At 38.4% G+C, this 27,506-nt stretch overlaps 1 protein-coding gene across 3 annotated transcripts in view; it reads right to left on the minus strand.

Annotated features, from left to right (window-relative positions):
• Window positions 1–3,174: 3,174 nt before the first annotated feature.
• LOC140485660 (uncharacterized) overlaps window positions 3,175–27,506 on the minus strand; it is a 61,486-nt gene continuing 37,154 nt past the window's right edge. The window contains exons 8-13 of one of the 3 annotated variants that reach the window (XR_011962401.1): window positions 24,564–24,672; window positions 20,641–20,817; window positions 15,434–15,525; window positions 12,882–13,011; window positions 4,565–4,668; window positions 3,177–3,869 (exon numbers count right to left, since the gene is read on the minus strand). Coding sequence is in view for 2 of the 3 variants with exons in the window: in XM_072584046.1 (XP_072440147.1) it covers window positions 4,637–4,668; window positions 12,882–13,011; window positions 15,434–15,525; window positions 20,641–20,817; window positions 24,564–24,672 (540 nt within the window). In the remaining variant the exon portion in view is untranslated. Of the gene's footprint in view, window positions 4,669–12,881; window positions 13,012–15,433; window positions 15,526–20,640; window positions 20,818–24,563; window positions 24,673–27,506 lie in introns of all 3 variants that reach the window. The other 2 variants (XM_072584046.1, XM_072584047.1) reach the window with 2 other exon arrangements.

Raw genomic sequence — 27,506 nt, forward strand, 5'->3', positions numbered from 1 at the left:
ATTATGACGACTAAAATTTTCGTTTACGTCTGAGTATTATCATGGACACAAAATGGCTCAATATTGCTACAGGGTACACATTCCGCTCTGTATCTTCTGCATCCATCATTTTTTTTTAAGTCCACCAAAAAGCATGAAAGAAAAATGAGTCAGAGACGTTCAACTCAAAGATGTAGAGAAAATATAAATGTCATAATGGTTAATGACCTTTACATTCACCAAGGACTGTCAACTGTATTCTACTTAAACTGCAGATTTAGCATTGACGAATCTTTTGTCCTGTACAAACAACAAAAATAGAAACTCGTGCTGATATATTCATGAGTCATCAGTTGAACATTAGTACTATGAGAAGGAAATCTTGCAGTTACCTCTGAAGTAATAAAATTTAGTGATTTTACAGGATTAACTATCATCAGCAACAGATTAAAATGGTCTGCATCTTCCAGTTAAGCGACATACTATACTATTCCTACATCTACTAGCCTTGTCCTTCACACTAGGTTGCAGAATATTTTGAACTTCAACTGTTAAGCAGTCCTGGTCTCACTATGCCCCAGACCTTCTATAGAGCTGAGTGCCACCAAGCCTGCAAAGCATTCTTCTAACAAAGTTCACTGAAGGTGAAAGAATGTGGCCATTAGCACCTGGCCAGGCAGTTGCAGGCCTGTCTGCTTTTGACTGATTGAACAAAGCCCGGCTGTTCCAGTTCTGAAATTTCTGGGATTGAACCAAAGTATGTGTTCAATTCTTCCGTCATTTCTTTGTTTCCCATTGTAATTTTCTTAGCTTCTAACCAGAACAAACTTCTAACAAAAACATTTATTTTTGTAAATCTTTTTCTCTTCACATACTTGTTGACGCTTTTTATGGTCAGTTTCTACTTTACTCTCTCACTCTATTCCCCCTTCTTAAACTATTTTGTCATTGTTTGAATTCTAAAATGCCACTGATTCTCAGGCTTGCTGCATTTTCTGACACTGCTTCCTCAATCCAATCTTGCCAATTCACACCTCAACCTCAGAGTTTCCAGAATATTGAGGAGAGAGAAGATGGAGATGCAAGAGGGTTTGGGGAGAAAATAGGTAGAGGTGGTTGTGGAATCAGAAGAGGACTGCAAGAGGATGTGGGGAGAGAAGAGGGCTAAATAATAGGCGTGGGGTAGTCTAGATTGCAATGGAGAGACAAAGAGGCTGCAATTGACTTAACTTCTTTACAGTTTTAATTTAACAACAAAGGGATACTCAGACAACTGGAATCCAAGAAAACTTTAAATCATTGAGGTAATGAATTTCTCACCAATGAATTTAGAATCTCTAGTCTTAGGCTGAGCAAAAATGCATTGATTTCACTGAAATGAACATTGTGCTAATTGTCAGACAAACTTGAGATGTGGACCTGAGACGTGGTACAAAGGGTAGGAACAGCCCAGTTAAAATGTTTCAGTTTTGCAAATCGCAGTGGAAATGTATTTGCTATGATATTACCAGTCTATTGTAAAAGTATGCACCAGTTACTTTGAGGAAAAAACATTTGATGTCAATGTATGCCAATTAAATGCTGTTAGAGGAAATTCATGTTTTCCTTGTGTTGTGGCTCTAAATTTAATGAAGAATTGATATTATTGAGGATATTGATGAATTCTTCTTAATCTTTGTGTCCAAATATCGCAACACAAATACAAAAGGCAATGAACAAAACTAACGTCATTTACTAAATACCATGCAAGGATATCTGGTCGACATGGACATGTTAGACCGAAGGGTCTGTTTCCATGCTGTACATCTCTATGACTGTAACAAACACAACATTGGACAAACAGACAGAAAACTAGCCATTAGGATACATGAACACCAATTAGCCACAAAAAGACATGACCTTCTCTAACTGGTATCCTCATGTATGGATGAGGAAGGACACCACTTCGACTGGGACAATACACCCATTCTAGGGCAAGCCAAACAAAGATACGCACAAGAATTCCTAGAAGCATGGCATTCCAACCGGAACTCTATCAACAGAGTTAGACCCCATCTACCGCCCCCTGAGAAAAGGAACACAGTGACTTCACCACAGGAAATGACATCACCAACCTAAAGAAACCCAAACATATAAATAGAAAGCAGGAATTTTCAGCATTGCTTCGCATGAGGTCCACTGAAGATGTTACCTCGTAAAGTAATGAATATCTGGAAATGAACCCTGCAGCTCAGCAAGCAAACCTACGTCCGAAGCTATTATGTTTACTGGACAGTTTGACTAGCTTTTTATTAACATATGTACTTACAAATACTTAAATGTGACCACAAATTAAGTTGACCATACGTGGTAATAGACTAGCTAACCAGCTCTCTTTCTTTAAATTTCTGAAAAGCAAGAAATATTGTCAGAACCCAGTTTGTTGACATTCAACATTTCAGGACATCAGCCGGGAAGACATAATTCTTCCCATTATAATCAGCTGTTTTTGCATGGTGCTAGGACATGTAAAAAGTGTGTGCATACATTTAGATAGTACACCTTTTGACTATTTTAAAATACATATTCATTAGCTGCCATTATATAATTAGCTAGTTAATGTTTGTAACTAGTTTGCTAACCTGTCCATGATTCAGTGCAAATTGGCACTTCATTGACAATGTTAAAACAAGCATGATTTGGTTTGCATAATGAAGCCAAAAACTACAAAGTTAGCTGGAAAAGGAAATGCAAAGATTACATTGCTGAGACCTTCTGGGGAAAAGACAATGTTGCCGTACAGCAATACAAGATTTATTTTTCTGTACTAGTGACCAAAATGGAACTTTCCTACTTTTTCCAGCAATGCAATAGTTCAGGTTTGATTAGCAAAGTTTGATAAAAAAAGCATTTTTGAAAATTGAATGAAACAAAAAGTCTATCACAATAGTCTATGCTTTATCCTTTGACAATAGGTACAAATCAAATCCTTTCATGTTAATCCAACCCCACCCCCCAAAAAAAACTATAAAGATTCTTTCTTAGCCAATTATCAATGGCGTAGATGTTTTGCTTCCTATTTTGGCGTCAATAATTCTTGCCATTGTTACCAGCCGTTGCTGCATGGTGCTAGGATATGTAAAGTTGCACCATAAATCAAGAAAATGTAAATTTGCAATTTAGTTTTCCATAAAAACAGCAAATACCACCTTTAAAAACATTTTTATTGGATTGGACAGTATTTCCACAATAAAAATAAATATACAGTGCTTTTTTGTCCCAATGTAGCAATACTATATAGAAAACATTGTGTTCTCAATGATTTAGTAAACATTTAAAATGGCAAAACATATTTCTTTAGATCTATAAAACAGATTCATAGTTTTCTTAAGCATTATTTAAAAATACACATTCTACAATATGACCCATATATGAAAGTGCAATTCATTAGTCTCACTAACATAGCACCAACTAACCGATGTATTAGACAATGGCGATTTACTAGCAATCTCGCCTTCTGTGGTGGCACCAAGAACAATTATGTTCAATATAATGTGCATTACCAACTGGAAGTAATCTTGCAAGTCAGCATAATATATGCTTCAAAAAATTAGTAGCCAATTTACATTAAAAAGCATGTATGATACACATGTACATTGTGTACAAAAAAAATTAACATTTTGAATAGCTGGCAGCAAATAACAAGTATTACAAAAAAAATCACATTTCTACAATTTCAAAAACTAGGCAAAGTAGTTTTCCACTAATGTACATAATTATTGTACATGTATTATACTGTACATAATTACTAATAACTTAAATGAAAAAACATTCACAAATTTGTAGAAAAACCACAAATGAAGACTACTTTCACTTACGTGTTGTAAAAGATATTTCATTCTATCATTTTTCTGTAAAAGAAATGCTGTGTCAATTAGTACATAAAAAACAGTTTAAACCATGAAACTGTAGTGTTGTGTTCAATAGGAAGAGTGTTGCCAGGTTGGTGGGGTTGGCAAGCATTTACATTTACTGTGCTTAAGTTTTACATGACAGTGGTAAACATCTTCCACTAATGGACTTAGGCATTTCAATAAATTGCCCCTTATATAGTGTTTAAATTGACCACAGCTGAAAAATGTGTTGCTGGAAAAGCACAGCAGGTCAGGCAGCATCCAAGGAGGAGAATTAACGTTTCGGGCTGTCGATTCTCCTGCTCCTTGGATGCTGCCCGACCTGCTGTGCTTTTCCAGCAACACATTTTTCAGCTCTGATCTCCAGCATCTGCAGTCCTCACTCTCTCCTACTTAAATTGACCACAGTTTAGCCAATAATAATCATGTGCTGATCCCAGATTGGCAATTCTTACTAATGAGCATTCAACATTTAAGCTGTGCCACATGATCAACATAGTTTGTAATACATTGGTAAAATGTATGCGCTACATGCTTTTATAACAAAATACAGCACACTGAAAACATATAGATCTGCAAAAATTGTTGCATTAAAATAAAACACTGATAAATCTAATTCGTAAAAGTCAACTTCAACAGAAAATCTCTTTAAACAGATAGAAACCCACTGAAATTCAGTATTCACATCTGACCTGAGCTGCTGCTTCAAAATCGTTTCCATTCTTCATCAGTTAACACATCTTTATTCTTCATATGCTGTACTTTTAACAAAAGGTTGTTGCAATTTGGATGCTTTCTGTGAGATCATACATAAGTAGCTTGTTACAAATTAAAATCAAACTTACCAGTAACTTATAAATATTTAAAATTAATTTGGGCTGCTCAAATGTATGGCATTGCACTTCTATTGCATTTCAACTTCTATTCAAAAGATGAGCAGAAACACTACCAGTAAATGACAGATAGAAGGATGCAGTGTTACACTTGGAGGAGCACAGAAAAGAAGTTAAGTATTATCTCATGTTGCAAACTACAGATTCAACGTACTGTAATTACAGTAATTACAAGGAAACAATAGGGAGCGGAAACTCTGGTTCATCTTCCCCCTTCTTAACCCAGATCCTATAGAGAATTGTAGTGCTTATGCCACCTCAGTTGAAGCCAGCTAACTCTTCATTGGCTACAAATTCAGTCTGGGACCCTAAATGTTGTTTGGATCAGCTAATTCACCAGAAGAGCAATCGTGGAAGGACAAGTTCAAGATTAAAGGCTAAGAAACCAGTTGCAGAATACTATTTAGGCTTTACTTACAGTAGAATTAAAATTCCCATATACCTGAGCATCTCTAAGGCAGTAGAATTGGAGAAAGGCAGATGGATACTTAAATTTGACATAATATTTTAGCAAATTCTGACAAATAAACCATTAATATTGAAACAGAAACATACAGCATTTTCATAAATCATGCCACCTAAACAACTGGCAGTGGTTAAACTTGTGTTCTTTAATAACATTTAACTGCATTGAACTTAAACGATATGATAACTGAGAAAACAGGTAAAAACATTATTTACAATGGTCAATTTTGTGGAGCTTATTAATTTGTACAGGAAAAACAAAGTTTAAATACAATTAGCAAAAAACCTAAACTGAGAGGAATCTCAAAAGTGGAATGTCAAGAAATGAGCCAAGGTGTCCCAACTACTTCGAATAGATCGCAGACAACAAAAGAAAAGCCTTTGTTTCCTTTAGGTGAAGGCAAGCTTTGAGTCTCTACCAGTCTGGTTAGTAATGTGGGAAGCCCGCAGAGTTTTGCAGAATTAGTCCTGCTATGCTGCATGGATTTATCTCTGCTCTCTCCAATATAACACACCAACTTACATATGGTGAAGGGGGCACAACGAAAAAAGAAACTTGCTCAGTATAAGAAACCAATGTCAGCATATATGAGCAATTAGATCTATTCATTCACCACTCTCCTTTCCCTACATTCATAAAATGATTACATCTGCTTTCACGTTCTGTTATGACCAATATTAAGCATTGACTATACATAAAGGAGCACATAGTGAGAGTACAACTATGCTTTATTCTTGTGTCAAAATTTGGTTTAACTCTAATATAACTGTTACATTACCCACTTAACATCGGCGGGGAGAGGGAGTTTTTGGTTAATATGTATACAGTCAGAGGATAGAAACAGACCGTTCGGTCCAATCAGTCCACGCCAAACATCTTCCCAAACTAAGCTAGGTCCATCTGCCTGTGTTTGGCCCATATCCCTCCAAACCTTCGAATTCAAGTACTAATCCAAATGTCTTTTAAACATTGTAACTGTACCTGCATCCACCACTTCCTCCAGCAGTTTATCCCACATACTAATCACTGTTTAAAAAAAAAAGTTGCTCCTCATGTTGTTTTTAAAATCTTTCTCCTCTCACCTTAAAAATATGCCCCTCATTTTGAACTCCCCCCACCTTCAGGAAGAGAGGAGTTTTGTTTTCTCTACTCCCCATAAAAGTCTTTTGTATCTTGCCAACTGTACTGGGCTTGGTATCAAGACTAACTATAATATTAAAGTGAAATAGCAAGATGTGCAATCTGAATTTAGACTGGGAGTACCACAAGTCAGAAACAAAGTAGACTGTTTGGCTCCTCAAGCTTGCTCTGCCATTTAATAAGATCATGGCTGATCTGACTGTAACTTGAACTCATTATTCCCAATTATCAACTCCATATTCCCAATGTTCTGTCAAGACTCTTCAGGATCTTATGTTTCAATCAAGTCATCTCTTATCTTTCTAAACTCCAGCCGATAGAAGCCTAGCTTGTTAAACAATTTCGCATCAGACAACCTATGAATTTCAAGTCCAAGTCTAGGAAATCTTCTGAGCTACTTTCAATGCATTTACTTTCTTTCTTAAATTTAGTGACCAATACTATATACAGTATCCCAGCTGTGATCTCACAAATGCCCTGTATAACTGAACCATAACCTCCCTACTTTGTATTCAATCCCTCTCACTGTAAATAACATTCTAGTTGCTTTCCTAACTAGCTGCTCAACTTGGATGACATCAGTACAGCATCTAGAATGTTCTCACCTCAGAGCTCTGTAATCCTCACGAGACAATACACTTCTTCTCAAAATGGACAACTGCACATTTCCCCACATTTTACTCCATTTGCCAGATCTTTACTCACTGCTTAACCCATCTGCATCCCTCTGTAGCTTTATGTCATCTTCATAACAGTTTCCCACCAATTTTGTAAGACCTTTATAAGGAGGTAGCCTAATTTTATGCTGATTTCTCAAATTGGTATCAAATGGCAACCTCTTTTTCTGTGCATACTGCAAATATAATCAGTAACATTGAGTTAACCATTATATCCTTTTACTTATTCACCTTTATCCAGAGTGTATCCAGAGATACAAACTATTTCTGCAGTATGCAAGTTCCTCAGTTATTAAAAAAGTTAGATTTCCCCTAATTTTCAGAACATATTGCCAATAACCTGGAAAAAAAATTGCTGAAATATTATTTTAGGAGAACATGTGCTAGATATACCTGGCAATGCCTGCCCCAATAACAACTTATATTTTTAGTGTCTTCAAACATCCCAGAGCTGTTAAAAAACAAAATTAGACATCGAGATGTATAAGGATATATCAGAACAGATCACCAAAAGCTTGAATGACAGAGATACATTTTAATGGAGCAACTTTAAGGAAGAAGCACATAATTAGATGGAAAGGCTTGGAAAGGGAATTCGAGTGCCAAGAGATTAGCCAGTTAGAGGCATTGCCAACCAATGATGGAGTGATTAAATTTGGGAGTGATTAAAATTTGTGATGCTCAAGAGGCCAGAATTAGATAAAATAGATATCTGCAAGAGATTAGAGGTAAGAAGGAGCCAAGACTTGGAAGGATTTTAAAACAATTGTTTGAATTGATGAGATCAATACATTGTTCAACCAGGACCCAATGTAGGTCAGCTAGTATAGGAACAGAAAAATGGATTTGCTGCGAGTTCGAACACAGCCAACAGGAATTTTGACGTTCTCGGATTTGTGAAAGGTAGATGATGGGAGGTTGACTCGAGTTCAATAGAAAGTTACCTCTGAGAATTAAAAAAACTATGCTTGAGGGCTTCAGCAACAGACAAGGGATGCCAAGGGCACCGCCAGGCAATATTTTAACAGTGTGAAATAGACAGCCTTAATGACAGAACGGACATGGTGAAAGAAAGCTCATCTCAATGTCAAATATGTTCCCAAAGTAGTGAACAGTCTGGTCTGGCCTCAAACAATGGAGGGGGTAATGAATGATTCAGTGCGAAGGAAGTAGCATTTGTGGCAGGAACCACTGGAAAAATGAAACATTGGTTTCAGTCTTTCTAATATTTAATTGGAAGGGAAGTTATGTCCATCTAGTACTGAAAGAGTGCATGAAAAATGGGAGAATTTCAAAAGAGAAATGAAGACAGTGCAAGCTAGGTACTGTTATGGACCAGACCAAACCCCCTCAAAATATATTAAGAAACTAGCCTAGATCCTAACCTTTTCTTATTTTAAAATAATTGTAAGGCATTGTAGTCAGATGCAATTTGATTGGTCAAACTACTCAACTTTAAGCAAACTATACTACTTTTACACTACAGCTAAAATGCAGATTAAAATAAAATTATAAGAAAAGAATTGGCTTAATTCAATTGAAATGATTAACAAAATAATGTATATTAACATCCCGTAACCCTTGGCAAGGGCAAGTTCAATAAAATAAGTTGTCTCACATGCCATTCGAGAAGCAGGAAGAGAAACCAAGCTTTTAGTTGGAACAGAGAGGGGAATAAGAACATCTACATCCAGCTTCAAGAATCTAGCAACTGCTGTTAGGTAAAACTCAATCTGGTACTTTGGGAGTTTGCCCCACCCATTTAGGCTGCTTCTATTGTTCCAACTTTTTAAAAACATTAAGGCCTTATAAGCTGTATACTTTGTTAGCTTTGAACAGTGCTCAAAATGGTGGCGGAAAAATGGTGACAGTGACCTAGTTGAAAATGTGGGTACAGAGCAACCGAGCAGTATAGTGAAAGATAAAGAAGAGTTGCTAAAAAGGCTGGCAGCACTTCAAGTAGAAAAGATTCAGAAGAGATGCATCTTAGATTGCTGAGGGGGGTAAGGGAACAAATTGTTCAACTGTTGACAGAAATTTTCCAGGCCGCCATGAACACAAAATGTGTCCCAGCAGACTGAAGAATTGCAAATGTGACACTGTCCTTGAAGGAAGGGGCAAAGGATGACCCAGGAATCTACTCTGGCTTTGGATATCCTCTGTAGTTATTTCTTATAGGTATGTGACTAGCTTGCAGTCTGACATCAAATAGTGGGAAAACCATGACATAGAAGGAATTAGAGAAAACTAAGTTAATACTAGACAGTTAATATGTCTTTGTCTAGAGCAGATCATTCTGAAAAATTCAATTGAGTTCTTCAATGAGGCAACACAAGCAGTGAATGAGGGGAATGTTGTGGATGTTTTTTTCCAAAAAAAAAATTGATATAGTGCCAAATGACAGGTTGGTTAGCAAATTAGAAATGGTTGGGATTGATGGATCCTTGGCAGAATGGATTTGAAGCTGGCTACAAGATAGGAAACAGCTATTTCCCAGACTGCAGATGAGGTGAAAGTGGTGATCCCCAGGGGTCAGTGTTGAGACGTTTGCTTTTTCAGGTTTAAGTAATTGGGAGATGGATGTTGAGGGGTAAAAATAAGCCTCTAAATTTACAACTGATACTAAGCTAGGGAGAAGAGTAAATTGTAAGGATGACACTGAGCGACTTCAGAGGGACATTGACAAATAGACCAAATGGACAGACAATATTCAATGCAGAGAAATGTGAAGTAATACATTTTGATGTATGATGATACTATAGCTTTAAGAGGTGTATTTTATACAGGTTTCATTTGAAGAGAAGTTTTGAGACAGAAGTAGGGAATTGTCTCTTCCAAACCAATAAAGTAAACAGCTTGAGGCGCCCTGTCGTTTCTTTTAAAAGTTAAAACAACAGAAGCAGCATGAATGGGTGCAGTCAGGCTCCCACAGATCCAGGATTTGTTTAGCTTTCAGTAGTTGGGTTTGAAGTTAGCTGTGGAAGCTGTTATATATCACTGGCGACAGCTAAATGCTGCAGTTCTCTCTCTCTGCCCCAATTTTCTCCTTGTGTTCTTTTCTACTAGACAGGTGAAACATTGCATGTTAGAGAATCTATTTTACTGAATTTGCCTTTACCAAGGTTGTTTACGGGATTGTACTATTTTTGACCAGTTGCTGTGTAGTAGATAAATAATCTATTATTCACTAAGTTTTCCATTAGAATTAAAAAGTTACATAAATTATTTTTTTTGTTTGTATTTATTCTTACACCTAGCGAAAAATGTATTTTGCTTAAGGCTGAGTGGCGTGAACAATCAAACTATATCTAGATCACAGCAGTTTACACCTGCCCTTAAAGAAGGTAAAAGTTAGAGTCTAATTATCTTGTTGAGAGTTTTGAAGGAGGTTTGGTCTGGTTCATAACAGCTGGAAGAAAAAGAGAGACAGACAACAATGGTACAGTTTTGAGGAGGAGAACAGTAACAGAAGGACCTCAGGTTTCACATGCATTATTCATTGAAGGCGGCTAGGAAAGTTGAAAGTGATATGAAGCTTATAGTATCCTTGGGTTTATAAATTGAGATACAGAGTAGAAAAACGAGAGAGTGGTGCTAAACCGCAAAAAATCATTGGTCAGACCACATTTAGAGTATTGCGTTCAGTTTTGGGATCCTTGTTTAAGGAAGGATGTGAAAGCCCTGGAGAGAGTGCAAAGGAGATTTATTCGAATGATACCAGGAATGAGAGATTTAAGATACAGGCAAAGATTAAAGAAATTGGGCTTATTCTCCTTGCAGCAGTGGAGATTCAGAGGTGTTCAAAATTACGACAGCGTAAAGAAGAATATTCTGTTTCCATGAGCTGGCAGGTCAGTAACGACGTGTCACAGTTTCAAAACTGACAGCGAGAGAGCTTGGAGCAAGACAAGGACAAACTTCTCTACTCAGTTGTCAGGATTTGGAATGCACTATCTGGGAGAATGGAGGAGTCAGGTTCCAGATGAGATTTCAAAAGAGAGCTGGATATACATTTGGAAGTGATGAACTTAATAGGGTTTCAGGTAAGACTGGAAAATGAGACTAGCTGGGTAGCTTTATCAGGAGCTGGCACACATAAAAGGGATCTGATCATTTACTTCTATAAAATTCTACAATTCTATGGAAGTTAATCAATTAAGCAGTCCTCAATTCAGAGATTGATGATCATGACAAAGCTCACCAGTGCAGACAGCAAGTGTTTTTGAATGATGGCAGTGATAGGCAACTTGTAGGAAGTAGCAAGAGTATAAGGGTAGATCCTTGGGGACACCAAAGGTAATAGCATTGGAATGAAGAATGGGAAATAAATCATGAATGAAAACAGGCGAATGCAGTCTCAGCAAAGTGGATGTGATCACAATTCCAAAATGATGTAGTCAGGTAGAGAAGGAAGAGAAAGGATAGTTTCTCTTTTGTCAGTCACATAGGGTATCATTTGTTACTATGGTAAAAGCTATTTCAGCACTATCCAGGGATGGAAGCCTGATCACTGGGATTCAAATATGGGAGTTGAAGGAAAGATGGTCACAGATTTGGGTAGCAACAAAATGTTCCAAGATTATTAGAAAAAAAACAAAAGATGAAAAATGAAGATTAGAGACAAAGCAGTCAAGGGCCTTTTTTTTGAGGAAAGGGGTGATGAAGAATGATAACAAGGACAGGGGGATAGAACCTGAGGAGAGCTGTTAACAGTGTCACTTGACATGGGAGGCATGTAGGGAAATTAGATAGTAGTCAGTAGTTTAATGGAAATGGAGGCAAGATGAGTTTAGAAAGAGAATGAGAGACGAGAGAAGGACACAAGGGTTAGGAACTTGTAAGGAAATTTCACTTGTTGGGGACAGGAAACAGGGGCAGATAGCTGATTGTCACAAAGTTTGAGACCATCCAAAGAAATCGATGAACTCCTCACACTTGCTGTAAAAGGTGGAGGTAAGTGTGGAGTGGTCACGGCGATAGTTTACAGTAGAGAAAGGAAGTTGGGAGATGACTCTCCATTCAAGAATGATTCTGGAATAGGAAGCAGTTTTAACAAATGAGAATAATATCTGCGTGTGTGTTGTGGCTCATACAAACTAAAATGAAATGACTATGATCAATGGATTAAAATTCACTGAGTCAAGGATAGTCTACATTTTTTCTAGTTGGAATTTATGCTGCTACTGACATAATTGCTGTCTAACCTAGCATATATAAAGTCCTAAAGTGCTTCACAGAACTGCAATCAAAATTTGATAGAGCCACAAGAAAATGAGACAAGTGACCAAACCTTTTGTCACAGATAGGTTTTAAGGAATGCCCTAAAAGGATGATACAGTAGACAGAGGGGTTTAGAGATCTCAGAGCTTAGACAGCTGACTTCATGCCAACAATGAAAACTCGAAGAACAGATGTTAGAACTTGGAGTGCAGAGATTTCAGTGGGCTGTTAGGATGGAGGGAATTAAAGAATCAGAAGCAACATACTTTGCAGATATATTTCACCATATAGATGTTTAAACATTGCATTAGCAATTCTCATGAAACCATGGTTGAACAAATAGCAGTTGGTAAATTTGAATTCAGTTTAAAACTAAAAAAAAGTGATATCATTGAAGGAGACCATGAAGCTGTTGGATTGCTATAAAAATCCAATGGGTGTAATATGGTCCTTCAGGAAAAGAAACCTCCTTGCTTATCTGGTCTATGCAACTTTGATCCCAGAGCAGCACAATTTCAGTCATGACGGTGGCCCAAACTTCCCAGTGCAAGTAGGGATGGACAATAAATGTCAACTTTGCCAGAACTGATCATCATCACTACTTATAACTTACCATTATCCATTATTTGAATGTGGAATTGAAAGAGCATTGGAACCATTTTTAAACTGTCCAGTTGTGCGTCCAATGATGCTCCATAGGCTTTCAGGTTTGCAAGATCGGTTTCCAATTTTACCTTTTGATTCTGAAATAGGAAATAAATGCATTTTTAAAATTGTTGGTTTTGAAAAATCATGGAACAGCTATAGATCATAAAGTCCAATCTAAATATTAATATAAATAAACTTAAGTTAAATTGTTTTAATGCATGTGATGCAATTTAGATTTTTGGTAACACCTATATTTTACGTAGAAAGATACCATATGCAATGACAAAGAACATTACTCAAGCAGAATTAAGTTTAACGCTGCAAATATTTAATCCCTTCAAACATTACCTAAATCTATAAAGTCAGCTTAAAACTATTGGCTGCTTATTGCCTTCTCACCAAAGTATAGGGTGGGATGATTGGATTGTGGCAAATGTTATTCCATTGTTCAAAAAAGGGAATAGGCACAACTTTGCGAATCATAGGCCAGTCAGTCTTATATCAGTAGTAGACAAATTATTGGAGAGGATTCTGAGACACAGGTAGAGCAGCGGGTATCGTGTACGCGGATTTTAGCAAGGTGTGGATAATGTTTCCCATAGTAGACCCAAACTAAGGAGGCATGGAATACAAGGAAATTTGGCTGTCTGGACACAGAATTGGCTGGCTCATTGAAGACAGAGGGTGGCAATTGATGGAAAGTATTCAGCCTGGAAGTCAATGACCAGTGGTGTTCCGCCGGGATCTGTTCTGGGACCGCTGCTCTTTGCAATTTTTATAAATGACTTGGATGAGGAAGTGGAGGGGTGGATTAGTAAGTTTGCCAGTGACACAAAGGTTGGTGATAGTGTGGATAGCGTGGAGGGCTGGTGGAGGTTGCAATGGGACATTGACAGGATACAGAGCTAGGCTAAGAAGCGTCAAATGGAGTTCAACCTGGACAAGTGTAAAGTGATTCATTTTGGAAGGTCGGATTTGAATGCAGATTACAGGGTTAAAGGCAAGATTCTTAGCAGCGTGCAGGAACAGAGGGATCTTAGCATCCACGTTCATAGATCTCCCAGAGTTGCTATAAGGTGGCATATGGTGTGTCGGCTTTCAGTAGCAGAGGTATTGAGTTTAAGAGCTGCGAGGTTACACTGCAGCTCCATAGACCCCTGGTTAGACCACACTTGGAATAGTGTGTTCAGTTCTGGTTGCCTCATTATAGGAAGGATGTGGAAACTTTGAGAGGGTGCAGATGTGATTTACCACGATGCTGCCTGGACTGGAGGTCATGTCTTATGAAGAAAAGTTGAGGGAGCTAGGGCTTTTCTCATTGGAGTGAAGAAGGATGAGAGGTGACTTGATAGAGGTGTACAAGATGATGAGACGCAGAGTGAATAGCCAGAAACTTTTTCCCAGGGTGGAAATGGCTATCATGAGAGAGCATGATTTTAAGGTGATTGGAGGAAGGCTTGGTGGGGGTGTCAGAGGTAGGTTCTTTACACAGAGTGGTGGATGCATGGAATGCATTGCCAGCGGATAGTTTAAGTGACTCTTGGATGGGCACATGGATGATAGTAAATGTAGGGTATGTAGGTTAGTTTGATCTTAGTTAAAAATCACGACACTGGGTTATAGTCCAACAGGATTATTTGGAAGCACTAGCTTTCAGAGCACTGCTCCTTCATCAGGTGGTAGTGAAGTACAAGATCGTAAGACACAGAATTTACAACAAAAGTTTAGTATGATGTAACTGAAATTGAATATTGAAAAGACCTGGATTGTTTGTTAAGTCTCTCAACTTTTACAATGACCATGTTGGTTTCAGTTCTTTCATATTTAAATCCCAGAGCTTTATTAAAGTTAAAAAATCTGGAATTTATATATAAAAGAATAGAAACCAGCATGGTCATTCTAAAAAAATGACAGACTTAAACAACCCAGGTCTTTTTCAATGTATAATTTCAGTTACATCACACGGCTATAAATTCTTACGATGTTGTACTCCATAATCACCTGATGAAGGAGCAGTCCTCCGAAAACTAGTGCTTCCAAATAAACCTGTTGGACTATAATCTGGCGTTGTGCGATTTTTAACTTTGTACACCCTCGGCCAACACTGGCACCTCCAAATCAAAAGTTTGATCTCAGAGTAGGACTGAGAGCTGAAGGGCCTGTACCGTGCTACAATGTTCCATGTTTTATCTTCTAAAGGTAAAGTTGCCATAGTCCCAGAGAACAGTAGAACTGTTCGCTCAATAGAATAGAGACTGGCAGAGGTTTAACCTGAGGGTCACCACACCTCAGGCAAGGGGAGACACTGAGGAGAGTCCTTAATGGTAACCTCAGCTGGTGTGGGATTTGAACCCATGCCACTGACATTATCTCACCAAAGACAGCATGATGAATTGTACCTTAAACATCAAAGTATATGATACGCAGGTATAATTTTAAAATTTAAATACAAGAGAATTGAATTAAAAATTTAGGAAATATTCAAAGACTCACTAAGTAGTGACGAATATAATTTACCTTCAATGCTTCCAACTGTGTACTTAAATTTTCACACTCATCCTTTGCATGCGCCAAAGATTTTGCAAGTTCACCAAGTTCTAACTCTCTCACTAGGAAGCAAACAAAGTAGATAGTAACTTTCATTTTTGATTACATATGGTCGCTCTCACCTCTGCGGCGAATTAGGATTCCTAGGACTATGAAATATCATGGATTAATGAATGATAAGCAACATACATTTGTAGGAAGACAATTTATGCCCAACAAGATTGGCTGAGGATTTGGAAATTACTAGATGGGGCTCATGGAACTTCTAAGGGGAAAATAAATAGATTATACTGCATATTCTGGGTATGGGAAAAAAAAACATCCAAATGAATTTCCTGCTCTTCTCCAGTACTGCAAATTTTGAAGTGGTATAGTTATTAATATTTTACCAGATGAGAGTAATATAAGAGTTAACAGCAAAATTAAAAAAGGATGGGATTAAAAGGGACATGGCAGAACGAATAAAAAGTTAAGAAAAATGTAAGCAGACCATTTATTTTTCAGATTACAAGATAGTATATATTAGTGTCCCCATAGGTTGGTAGAAGAAATACTATGCTTTTTCATTGATCATCTAATCTTGGGGCTATGAAGGTCACTATATCGAAGATAGCAGATGGCATTAAACTTCAAAGTGTGGCATACAGATTTCAAGTGGACATGGATTGATGAAACACGCAGACAAACGACAAATGAAATTCAATGCAGAAAGTGTGAAATAATGCATTTCAGAAGAAGAGATACTATAAACTAAATAATACAATTTAAAGAGGTTAAAAGAACAGAGACAGATCTCTAAGTTCACAAACATAAATCTTTGATTGGTGGTAAAGCAATTGAATAGCATAGCAATGGTTGTATAAACCGTGTCTGCGTGGGTTTCCTCCGGGTGCTCCGGTTTCCTCCCACAGTCCAAAGATGCGCAGGTCAGGTGAATTGGCCATGCTAAATTGCCCGTAGTGTGAGGTAAGGGGTAGATGTAGGGGTATGGGTGGGTTGCGCTTCGGCGGGGCGGTGTGGACTTGTTGGGCCGAAGGGCCTGTTTCCACACTGTAAGTAATCTAATCTAATCTAATCAAAGACTGCCCTGGATTATCAATGTCAGGACAGTCGTTACTCTAGCATAAACTGAAGTTTGCATACAGACACCCTGTGGGATCACCATCATAGCAGACTCAAAATACCAAAGAATTGAAGACTCTGCTGGGCAACTTCTCTACATCTGGAACCCTGTGAAAGTCTCCATTTCAATCAGAGAATTTTGATAAAAATAATAGTTACCCAGGAAACTTCTGTCTCCTAAATACGTAGTTTTAACTCCCAAGTAACAATTCAACTGACCCCATATTCATCTCAGACATCCTCAAAACACATTCACCACACCACTTACACCCCCCAGGACCCAACAGTACCTACAAATGGACAACTCTATTACCCTGTTCTGGATGTGACAATCCCCTTTCCTCACTGCAACCTGCTCCCCCATTCACCCAATCCTTACTTGATATTCCTGCCCCAGAGCCTACCACTACCCTTCTCCATTCCGCTCCCAAACCCCTTCCCTTGCTCCAGACCTGACCCTCCCTTTCATAAAGAGAGCTTGGCCCAGATTTTCCAATGAGAGCAGCAGTAGGCCATTCAGCCCTTTGATCCTTCCATTCTACCACAGACTCTACCACAGTCCTCCCCCACTCACTACTCAAAACGTACTTTTTCTCAATTTTTCCAATTCTGACAAACATAAAAAATATGCAACACGAACTTGTTATATTGGAAAGGACTTTTGTTTATCACAGGGAGATTTCATATTCCTTGACCAAGTTCAAGAACTCCAAATTACACTGCACTGGCAATTAACAAGATACAAGAAATAACAGGTGATACAAGGAAATATTTGTGAACAGGGCTGGTTCCAGAAAGTTATGTTTACTATATAAATACACTATTTAGTATAACCAAGTTTTATTTTATGCAAATTGCTGTTAGATCAGCAGGACAACTTGTCATAAAAAAAAATTTAGAGACGCAACATACCTTTGCCTCTCCATTAGAAATAATTCTAGAGCATAACATTCCATTAATACATACAAATGGCAGAGACAAAAAAAATTGCTTTGGGAAATATTAAGGACCTGAGCCATCAGTTTATACTTTAACTGAACTGCTGGTAAAGCCAAATTAGACACCAATGTTGCATTTCTGTCTGCCAACCAGAAAAAGGATTTTAAAAAAATCACAAAATTGTCAATGGATTCTCAATTTGCATTGTCAACCAATTGTTATTTCATGCGGTCTGTACACTCCATAGTTACACGTCCCTAATCTTTGTTCCTGTGACACCAATACAAAAGCCTCCTCAAAACATTTAAATGGAAAAACGAAAAAGGATAATATTCTGATTTGTGATGTCTGTGAATGGCTTTTGTCAACATTCAATTTAATAGTTTGAAGGATTTAGATTCCTGGGCCCACTCTTGCCCACTATGTAATCTACTGACAATGCAATAAGAGAGAAAAAAAACACCTAATAAAGTTTATTTAGGAGAACCAGCTTAAGTGATAAATAATGCACAAAATGACCTCAGCAGAAAAAAAACCATGTGATGCTTTTAAAACCATAATAAGAATTTCTTTCCTCACTCATCATCTTCCCTCATGCAGCAACAATAGGGTTTCCCTGGACCACAGTGAACATCTCCCCAGCCTCTGCATCCAAAGGATCTTTCGCAGCCATTTGCCATTTCCAGTGGGATGCTACCACGAGACACATATCCCCTTCCCCTTCTTGGTCAGCCTTCTGCAGAGAGTGTTCCATCGAGGACATTCTGGTTCACTCCCAACAGTACCTTCCCAAACATCCACAACGTGTTGTACCTGCCTGTTTACATCCTCCCTCCTCAATAACTAGGGCTCCAGACTTACCTTGCAAGTGAAACAGGGATTTACTTGCACTTCATTTAATCCAGTCTACTGTACTTGCTGCTCTCAACGTGGTCTCCTCTGCACTGAGATGACGAAACGCAGACTGGACGACTTTGCAGAATACCTACATTCTACACATAAAAATGATCCTGAGCTTCCACTTAACTGCCACTCCCACACCAGCATTTCTATCTCAGGCTTGTTGCAGTGCTCCCATGAGCCTCAGCGTAAACTCAAAAATCAGCACTGCAGCTTTCATTTGGAGATCCTGCAGCCTCTAGGACTCAACATTAAGTTCAATAATTTTACAGTCTGACTACATCCTTCCATGTTTTTAGCCCACCCAACACCCTGGCCCTGTCATTACATGGGTTGCTTTCAGCACAGCCTACGCATTTTCTTTGAGTCTTAATCCTCATTAACACATATTGTCTTCTGCCTTAGTTTACTAACAATAATCCCCTTATCTGACACTCTCCCTCTCTTAGGGCTCCACCTGCAGCTATCCACTCTACTCTCCCCAACCACCTGCAGCCACCCTGCAAAATCCCACTTTCACCATAAATACCTTTTCTTAGCAGTTATCAATTCTGCTGACATGACACCAGACTTGAAACAACTGTGCTTTTTCCCACTGATACTGCCAAACCAGAGCGTCTCCAACAATTTGTGTCAGATCTCCAGCACCTGCAGTTGTTTGTTTTATTATTACAAGAATTATTCAATTAAGATGTGATAGCAGTACACATCTGTCAGTTATTAACGTTATGTAAGACTTCATTCTGCAGATTAATGATAATAACTTCTTGCTGACTTATTTTCAGCTTTTTGACTAACTCAGTTGTACATAGAACATTGATTATCCGACATTCAATTATCCGAATTTCAGATTATCAGGACAAGTTTGCAAAGTCTAGATGCTTGGCTAAACTGCATTATCCAGCATTCGATTATCCGAACAAAATACTCCCCCGCCCATGTTGTTCAGATAATCAAGGTTCCTCTGTACTTATGCAAAACAAAGGAACCCATCAATGCATGAAGTATAGGCATTTACAAATTAACTATCTGTAGGAATGAATGGCTTTCAGAAGTTGAAAAGAAAATTGCATGCTTGAAATGGAGATTGTTGTCAAATTGCATCATTTGAAATCTCAGCGTTTTAATGATCTTCCAGTTATTGGAAGGAAAAGATTAATTTCCATAGTGCTTTTCATGAACTTGGTTGTTTAAACGCTTCAAGTAGAAAATGGAATAGCCATTTTGCAAAAACCTTGGTCCCACAAGTGATCTTGATTGAGGCATAAGTATTAACCCAGATACAAGAACATTTTTGCTTTTCTTTAATAGTGCTATGTGATGTCTTGCATTCACCGGAACTGACAGATAGGGCCTCAGTTTCACATCCCATTCAAAAGACAACACCTCCAACAATGCAGCATTCCTTCAGTACTGCACTACATATACAACCTAAAATTTTACACTCAAGTCTTAAGTGAAATTTTTCATAACATTCTGCCTTGGAGGCAAAAGTGTTATCTGCTGATGAACACACAGGACCATGAATCGTAGTAAAAACATGCAATTTTAAATTTAAAGAAGCTAGGGTTTCAAGATTGTCGAGCAGAGTCAAAAATAGGAGAAAATACTGAAAAGACTCAGCAATTCTATCAGCACTTATCATCTGTGAGGAAATTTATCAAAACAAACTTGAACCAGTCCCCTCATCCCTTTAAAATGTCTACATTTTGCTTCAGATCTGCAGATTTGTAAATAATAATTACATATTGGCTTTTATATTTAAAAGTACTGGTAAAGGAAGAATGGCAATACTTTGAACAGCAAAATATTTTCAATTTAGATACCATGTAGTAACAATCCGCCTGGTACATCTACAAGAAATGCAAAATCAAGCTTTCTTGCATCCCATTCCTGCAAAGTGCTGGAAAACTGATGTAAGACATTTTCAACTAACCAATACAAATATTTAGCTATTTTCCATAAAAGTAGTAATTATCAGCTGTGCCAAACGATGGCCTGTTTAAATTTGTTTGGTGCAACTATAAGGGCCTTGATTATAACTACCCAAATGAATTTCAACCAGGATTCCATCATTCAACAGAGGGAGGACATTCACTTTATATAAGATGAAAGAGGTGGCAACTGGTCCTCTTAAAATAGTTGATAACAAAACCAGTTTACCTTGTCTATGTATTTGGGATAGAGAAGACTAAACAAAAGTTGTTTGTACTTACACTTCACCTGCTTGAAAATATATTCCTCCAAAAGACTTAGATTAAGCGATGTATAGTTATGCTTTGACGTCAGGCCACACAACTGAGAGCGCTCTGCACTGTCATCATCATCTGCTGAGTCATCACCCAATTGCATTTCTTGTTTGGAGAGCTCAGCTGCCTCTTTCTCAAAATCTCCTGTTTGAATTCATAATTACAATTGTTACATGGTTGGGTGAGGGTTCAATGCAATGTGTCTGCCCATTCAGATTATGATGGTGACAAGATTTTGAAGTTGAAGCATTTTGTTTATATACTATACAACATTGTGTTTAAATAAATATGAAATGAGAGCCTAATCTCAATCCTTAGTAATGCTACATGAGATACAGTGGAGAAGAACTTAATCGGGCTGGATACATATGGTGTGTAAATCAAGTTTGGTGTTAAAGAGAATTTTAAATTACTATGTGGATCCTTGTCCTACCATAGTCTGAACATAGTCATGATGAGCTTTCTTAGAAATAACAGAATCCTCAGTGTGGAAGCAGGCCTTTCGGTTCAGAGACCACACAAACCCTCCCAAGAGCATCCCACTCAGACCCCCTTCGCTATCATTGTACCCTGCAGTTTCCATGACTAATCCATCTAGTCTGCACACCCCTGCACAATTTAGCATGGCCAATCTACCTAATCTGCACATCTTTGAACTGTGGGAGTAAACCAGAACACCTGGAAGAAATCTATGCAGACATGGGGAGAACATGCGAATTCCACACAGACAGTTGCCCAAGGGTGGAATGGAACCCAGATCCTTGACACTCAAGGCAGCAGTGCTAAGCACTGAGCCACCATGTTGCCCCTAACAGTTAAAAGGATGCTCTCCAAACATTTCAATTTTAACTATCAAAATGACTGTTCTTGACAGGAGAATTGTACTTCAAACAGTACTGCTTTGTTCAAAATAATGCAGCAACTACCACTGTTTGATCAGTCAATATAGCAGAAATGCATACCATTCTCAAAAATTTGCTAAGCCAAACTCGCAATATTTTTGTCTCCATTCTAACTAACAGAAAGGGGAAGATAGATTTAGTCAACCAGCTATCACTGGTCTGGTCCGATATATGTGTGGATCAATATCGATGCAAGCACAATATGAAGTAAAAATACTGTAGTATCTGTACAAGTATATATGTTACTAATGGTGGTTAAATTATACTCTGGAAATCTACACCAAATTTATTTATGTTTTGCTATTGCCAAACAAGTGTATTACAGCCAGCATTACAAGATCTACAAAATGAGGTCTCAAACTCTCCAATTTTGTGCAATTGCTTTTCATATCTCCTACTAGCCTTATACTACCATAACCTAGCATGATCCCCAAGCTCCTTATTTTTCCTTGGAAATCGAAAGTTTCAATTGTACACAAATCGCCACAGTGGTGTGGCCTACTAACAGCACTGAAGTAATACTTTGTATCAGAAAGGTTCTGTAAACCTGCAGGAACATGTCAGAAAATGTTAATAATGAAGCACTATTTCAATAAGTCTGGCTTATTTTCAAGACTTCGTGTGCATCCTGTAGCAAGGATGGAAAACACCCAAGATTTGAGCGATCTAATAATTACACTCGATGGCCTAGTAATCCATGACACAGCATAACGAAGGTCCAAGATCCATCATTTTGACACCACACAGGAGAAATTCCCTCTCCTTTCAGATGGAGTGGTAGTAGAGGGTTGCTTTTTGGATTGGAGGTCTGTCATCAGTAGTGTTCCCCAGGGATCGGGTCTGGGTCCTCTGTTATTTGTCATTCATATAAAAGATTTGGATGAGGATATCGACGGCATGGTTAGTAAGTTTGTGGGCGATATCAAAATCGATACCATAGTAGACAGTGAAGAAGATTTTCTGAGATTACAAAGGGATCTTGATTATTGTGCTGTGGCAGCACGATGGCTCAGTGATTAGCACTGCTGCCTCACAGCGCCAGCAACCCAGGTTCGATTCCAGTCGGCTGTGTGGAGTTTGCACATTCTCCCAGTGTCTGCGTGGGTTTCCTCCAGGGGCTCTGGTTTCCTCCCACGGTCCAAAGATGTGCAAGTCAGGTGAAACCCAAAGTGTTAGGTGCATTAGTCAGAGGGAAATGGGTCTGGGTGGATTACTCTTCGAAGGGTCGATGTGGACTTTGTTGGGCAGAAGGGCCTGTTTCCACACTCTGGGAAACCTAATCTAATCTAAATGGGTCAATGGACTAAAAGAATGACAAATGAAGATCAATCTGGATAAATGCAAGGTTTTAGATTTTGGTACAGCAAACGAGGGTCGAGCTTATACAATTAATGGCAGGGCCTTGTGTAGTGTTGTAGAACAGAGAGGGACCTGGGAGCTCAAGTACATAATTCTTTGAAGTTTGCATCACATTTGGACAGGGTGGTTAAAAGTCAGAAATAAAAACTGAAGTTGTTGGAAAAGCTCAGCAGGTCTGGCAGCATCTGTGTAAAGAAGTCAAAGTTAACATTTCGGGTCCCAGTGACACTTCCTCAAAACAGTTGAGGAAAGGTCACCAGACCAGAAACAATAACTTGGCTATTTCTTCGTAGGTGCTGCCACACCTGCTGAGCTTTTCCAACAACTTCAGTTTTTGTTCCTGGTCTACAGCATCTGCAGTTCTTATTTAGTTAAAAAGGCATTTGACACACTGGTCTTCATTGCTCACACCTTTGAGTACAGAAATTGAGAAGCCACGCTGAGGGTGTACAGAACATTGGTGAGGTCTCTGTTGGAATATTGTGTCCAGTTCGAGTCATCTAATTATGAGGATATTATTAACCTGGAGAGATTCAGAAGAGATTTACCAGAATGTTGTCAGGTAGGGAAGGTTTGAGTAATAAAGAAAGGCTAGAATGGCTGGGACTTCTTTCACTGGAACATAGGAGATTGAGTTTATAAAATAATGAGGGGTATAGATAGAGTTAATGGTAGTTATCTTTTCCCTGTGATGGGGGATTTAAAGACTAAGGGGCACATTTTTAAGGTGAGGGGAGAGAAATTTAAAAAGATAGGAGGAGCAAATATATTACACAGACGGTGGTTTCCGTGTGCAATGAACTTCCTGAGAAAGTGGTAGATCGGGGTACAATTACAACGTTTAAAAGATATTTGAATAATTACACGAATAGCAAGGTTTGGAGGGATATGGGCCAGGAGCTGGCAGATGGAACTAGCTTAGTTTGGGATTATGTTCAGCATGAACTGGTTGCAATGAAGGGTCTGTTTCTGTGCTGTATAACTCTGGCTGTATAAAGACTGATGCAAAAAATCTGTTTAACATCTCTGCCATTTCCTTGTTCCCATTAAAAAATAAATCTGACGAGACAGTTAGAGACCTGGATTTACTTTGAGTACTAGCTTCCTTTTTATATATTTACAGAAGCTCTTATTGTCAGATAATTATATTACTAGGTAGCTTATTTCCTCAGCCTTCATTAACTTTTTAGTCTTTCTTGGCTAGATTCTGCACTTATCCTAGTCTTCAAAGCTATCACTGAGTTTTGCCTTTTTATATGTTTTTTCTTTCAACTTAATACGGTCCTTAACTTCCTTGGTTAGTCATGGTTGGTTTATCCTTCTCTTAGAATCTTTCCTCCTTACTGGAATATATTTTTGCTGAGAGTTATGAATTACCTCCTTAAAATGTCTGCCACTGTTTGCTTCCAGTCATTTCTGCTAATTTATCCACCTAGTTCACTTTAGCTAACTCTCATTTCATTGTAAGTCCCTTTAAATTAAACACAGTTGTTTTTGGGGTCTATACATTTCAGAAAAGTATTTTGTGTAATTGCCGAGTTGAACTGACTTCCAACCTTGCTGATGCTATTATTTGGTTTTGCTAAAATATTTTCTCTAAGCACAAGGCTGATAAACAGAAAACTTTACCTGTCAAATTTTGCAGATGTTGTCTTCCAAAAAGATGTTCCTTTTTATTATGTAAAGAGCTAAAGTACTGATTACATGTTTTGCAATAGAGGCCATTGTCGTCTTCATCCTGCTCAACAAAAAGACCCAATTATTTTCTCCTGAATATACCACCAGTTTACAAGGTTGATGAATTTATTTTTTATATCATTAGTGTTTTAAAAAGGAGAATTTCAAATCTAGAATAGAAATGGAAGCAACATACAAATTGCTGATATTTTTAATCAACATTTAAAAGAGGTCAGATTAAGTGAAAACAGTTGTTGTATTCTTAGGGAATGTAAAAAATTCTCTTCTCATTTACAAAATGATATTAACATTTATTATAAGTTGCTAAAATATCACAATACAGGTTTCCATGTTAGAGTGCAAGCAAATAAGATTTCTTTTAATAATAATTGAGAACACGATCAACATAATTATTAATGCTCCCTGCTATCATCCACAGTGTGCACAACTAAAGAGCAAGTCAATTAAGTCCAACTAATCTGTGATGTTCCAGGTACACGAGAAGGCCATTTCAGCCCCTCAAGCCTACTCTACCATTCAATAGGTCGTAGCTAATTGAGATTCCTCCTATACTTCCTCCTCTAAAGACTCCACAAACATTTACTCCCTTTTCTGAACTACATTTATCAGATTGCCCTAATTTATTATAAATAATATTTCCTTGTCAACTGGTCATAATCCACAGCCCAGACAAATGTTTTGGCATCATGCATTCAAATCCCACCAAGGCAGATGACGAGTCTAATGGCAAACCTGCAACTATTTTCAAATGTCTGAAAACCCATCCAGTACACTAACGTCACATTCAGAAGAAAATCTGCCATACTTACCTGGTCTAGCTTATGTGACTCCATACCCACAATAACGTGACTGAATGCCCTCTGAAATGACATAGGAAGCTACTCAGTTTGATCAAACTGCTTTGGAGTCTAGAGCATTGAATTAATCCATAGGGGCACCTTATATCAATCCAAGTAACGACAAACACGGTCCTATTAACAATTGCAAAGTCTTTCTTGCCAACATTAGTGAACTTGGATCAAATTTGGAACAGCGGTCACACAGACTGATCAAGCAACAGTCGGATATTGCAACATATGATTCAACGAATATAGCTTAATGTGTAATTTCAGGGGGTATTCAGTCACATTGCTGTGGGTTTGGAGTCACAGAAGCTAGACCAAGTGTAGCAGATTTCCTTCTGAATGTAGCATGCCCTGTACAACTAGAGGAGGGACCCAGAGATGACAGTCAATAGCATACAGTTGAGGTGGAGGTGACCAAGGAGTTCTCAAGATCAATTTCGGACGCAATGAAATTTCATGGCATTAGGTCAAACATAGGCAAGGAAACCTCCTACATGTTATCAGTTACCCGTACTTGCTGCTCTCTGCCCGCCCCACGAGCTGATGACTCAATACTCCTCCAGGCTGGAAACTACAGAGCAAATTGTCAGTGTGGCAAGGGAACAGAATGCACTGTCGGTGGGGACTTCAACGTTCATCATCAAAAGTGGCAACATCACTGCCAGTTGTTCAACTAACCTGATCTTGGCCTAAAAGGACACAGGTGCTGGACTGGATCTGCACCAGTTGTGAGGGAACCAACAAGCCAGACAAATCTTGCCTTTGTCCTCACCAATCGCATGTACTAACATCATGACAGTATTGGTAGAAGTGACTAATGCACAGCTCTTGTGGATTTGAAATTCCATTTTTCAATACAGGATATCCTCCATAGTGTTGTCTGGCACTAATAGTACTAAATGAGACAGACTTCAAACTGAGCATCCATGATATGCTGTAGGTCATCTGCATCAAAACTGTATTCAAGAACAAACCATAACCTTATGGTTGGGCAAACTCCCTACATAATCAGTATCATGATGCCAGGAGATCAACCCTAGTATAATGAAGAGTGCAGTAATGCACACTAGGAACAGTACCAGATATACTTAAAAGTGAGATACCAAATTGGTGAAACCACAACAGAGAAATACTTGAATGCCAAATGGCAAAAGCACCATGGCATTGGACAAAGCCAAGTAATCCCACAAACACCAATTCAGATCAAAGCTCTGCACGTCTGCCACTTTCCATCGTGAATGGTGCTGGACAGTTGAACTACTAACAGAAAGTGAAGGCCCCACAAATGTCCCTATCACCAAGAATAGGGGAGCTCAGCACATCTATGCAAAAGACAAGGTCAAAACATTCGCATCCATCTTCAGCCAGAAGTGCTGAGTAAATTATCTTTCTCAGCCTCCTCTGGAGGTCTCCAGCATCAGCTGAGTCTGCAGTTTACTTTACTCCACTGAAATCAAGAAACATCAGAAGAAATTGGATACTGTAAAGGGCGTGAACCATGACAGCATTCTATCGATACTACTGAAGACTTGTGCTACAAAACTAGCTGTGCACTGAGTCAAGCTGTTCAAGTACAGCTAATTGAGATTCCTCCTATGTTCCTATCTAAATACTAGCACAACCATTTACTCCCGTTTCCAAGATACACTCATACAGATTCCCATAAATGTTTCCCTATCAACTGGTAATAATCCACAGCCGCAGGTGAATGTTTTGGCATCATGCATTTAAATACTGCCGTGGCAACCCTGCAAACATTTTCAAATGCCTAAAAAGCATTTACCTGATGTGGAAAACTGCCCAGGAACATATGCTATCCACAAAAACAGGATAAGTCCATCTCAGTCAATTCCTACCACATCAGTCTATTCTCAAATGCAGCAACATGATGGAAGAGGTCGGCAGCAGTACTGTCAAGCAACATTTGCATAGGAATAACATGCTCAGTGACACTCAATTTGGGCTCTGCCATGGCCACTCAGCTCCTGACCTCATTACAGCCTTGGTCAAACATGGACAGAAGAACTGA

The sequence above is a fragment of the Chiloscyllium punctatum genome, chromosome 14, assembly GCF_047496795.1.
Source record: "Chiloscyllium punctatum isolate Juve2018m chromosome 14, sChiPun1.3, whole genome shotgun sequence".
Classification (NCBI taxonomy): Eukaryota; Metazoa; Chordata; class Chondrichthyes; order Orectolobiformes; family Hemiscylliidae; genus Chiloscyllium; species Chiloscyllium punctatum.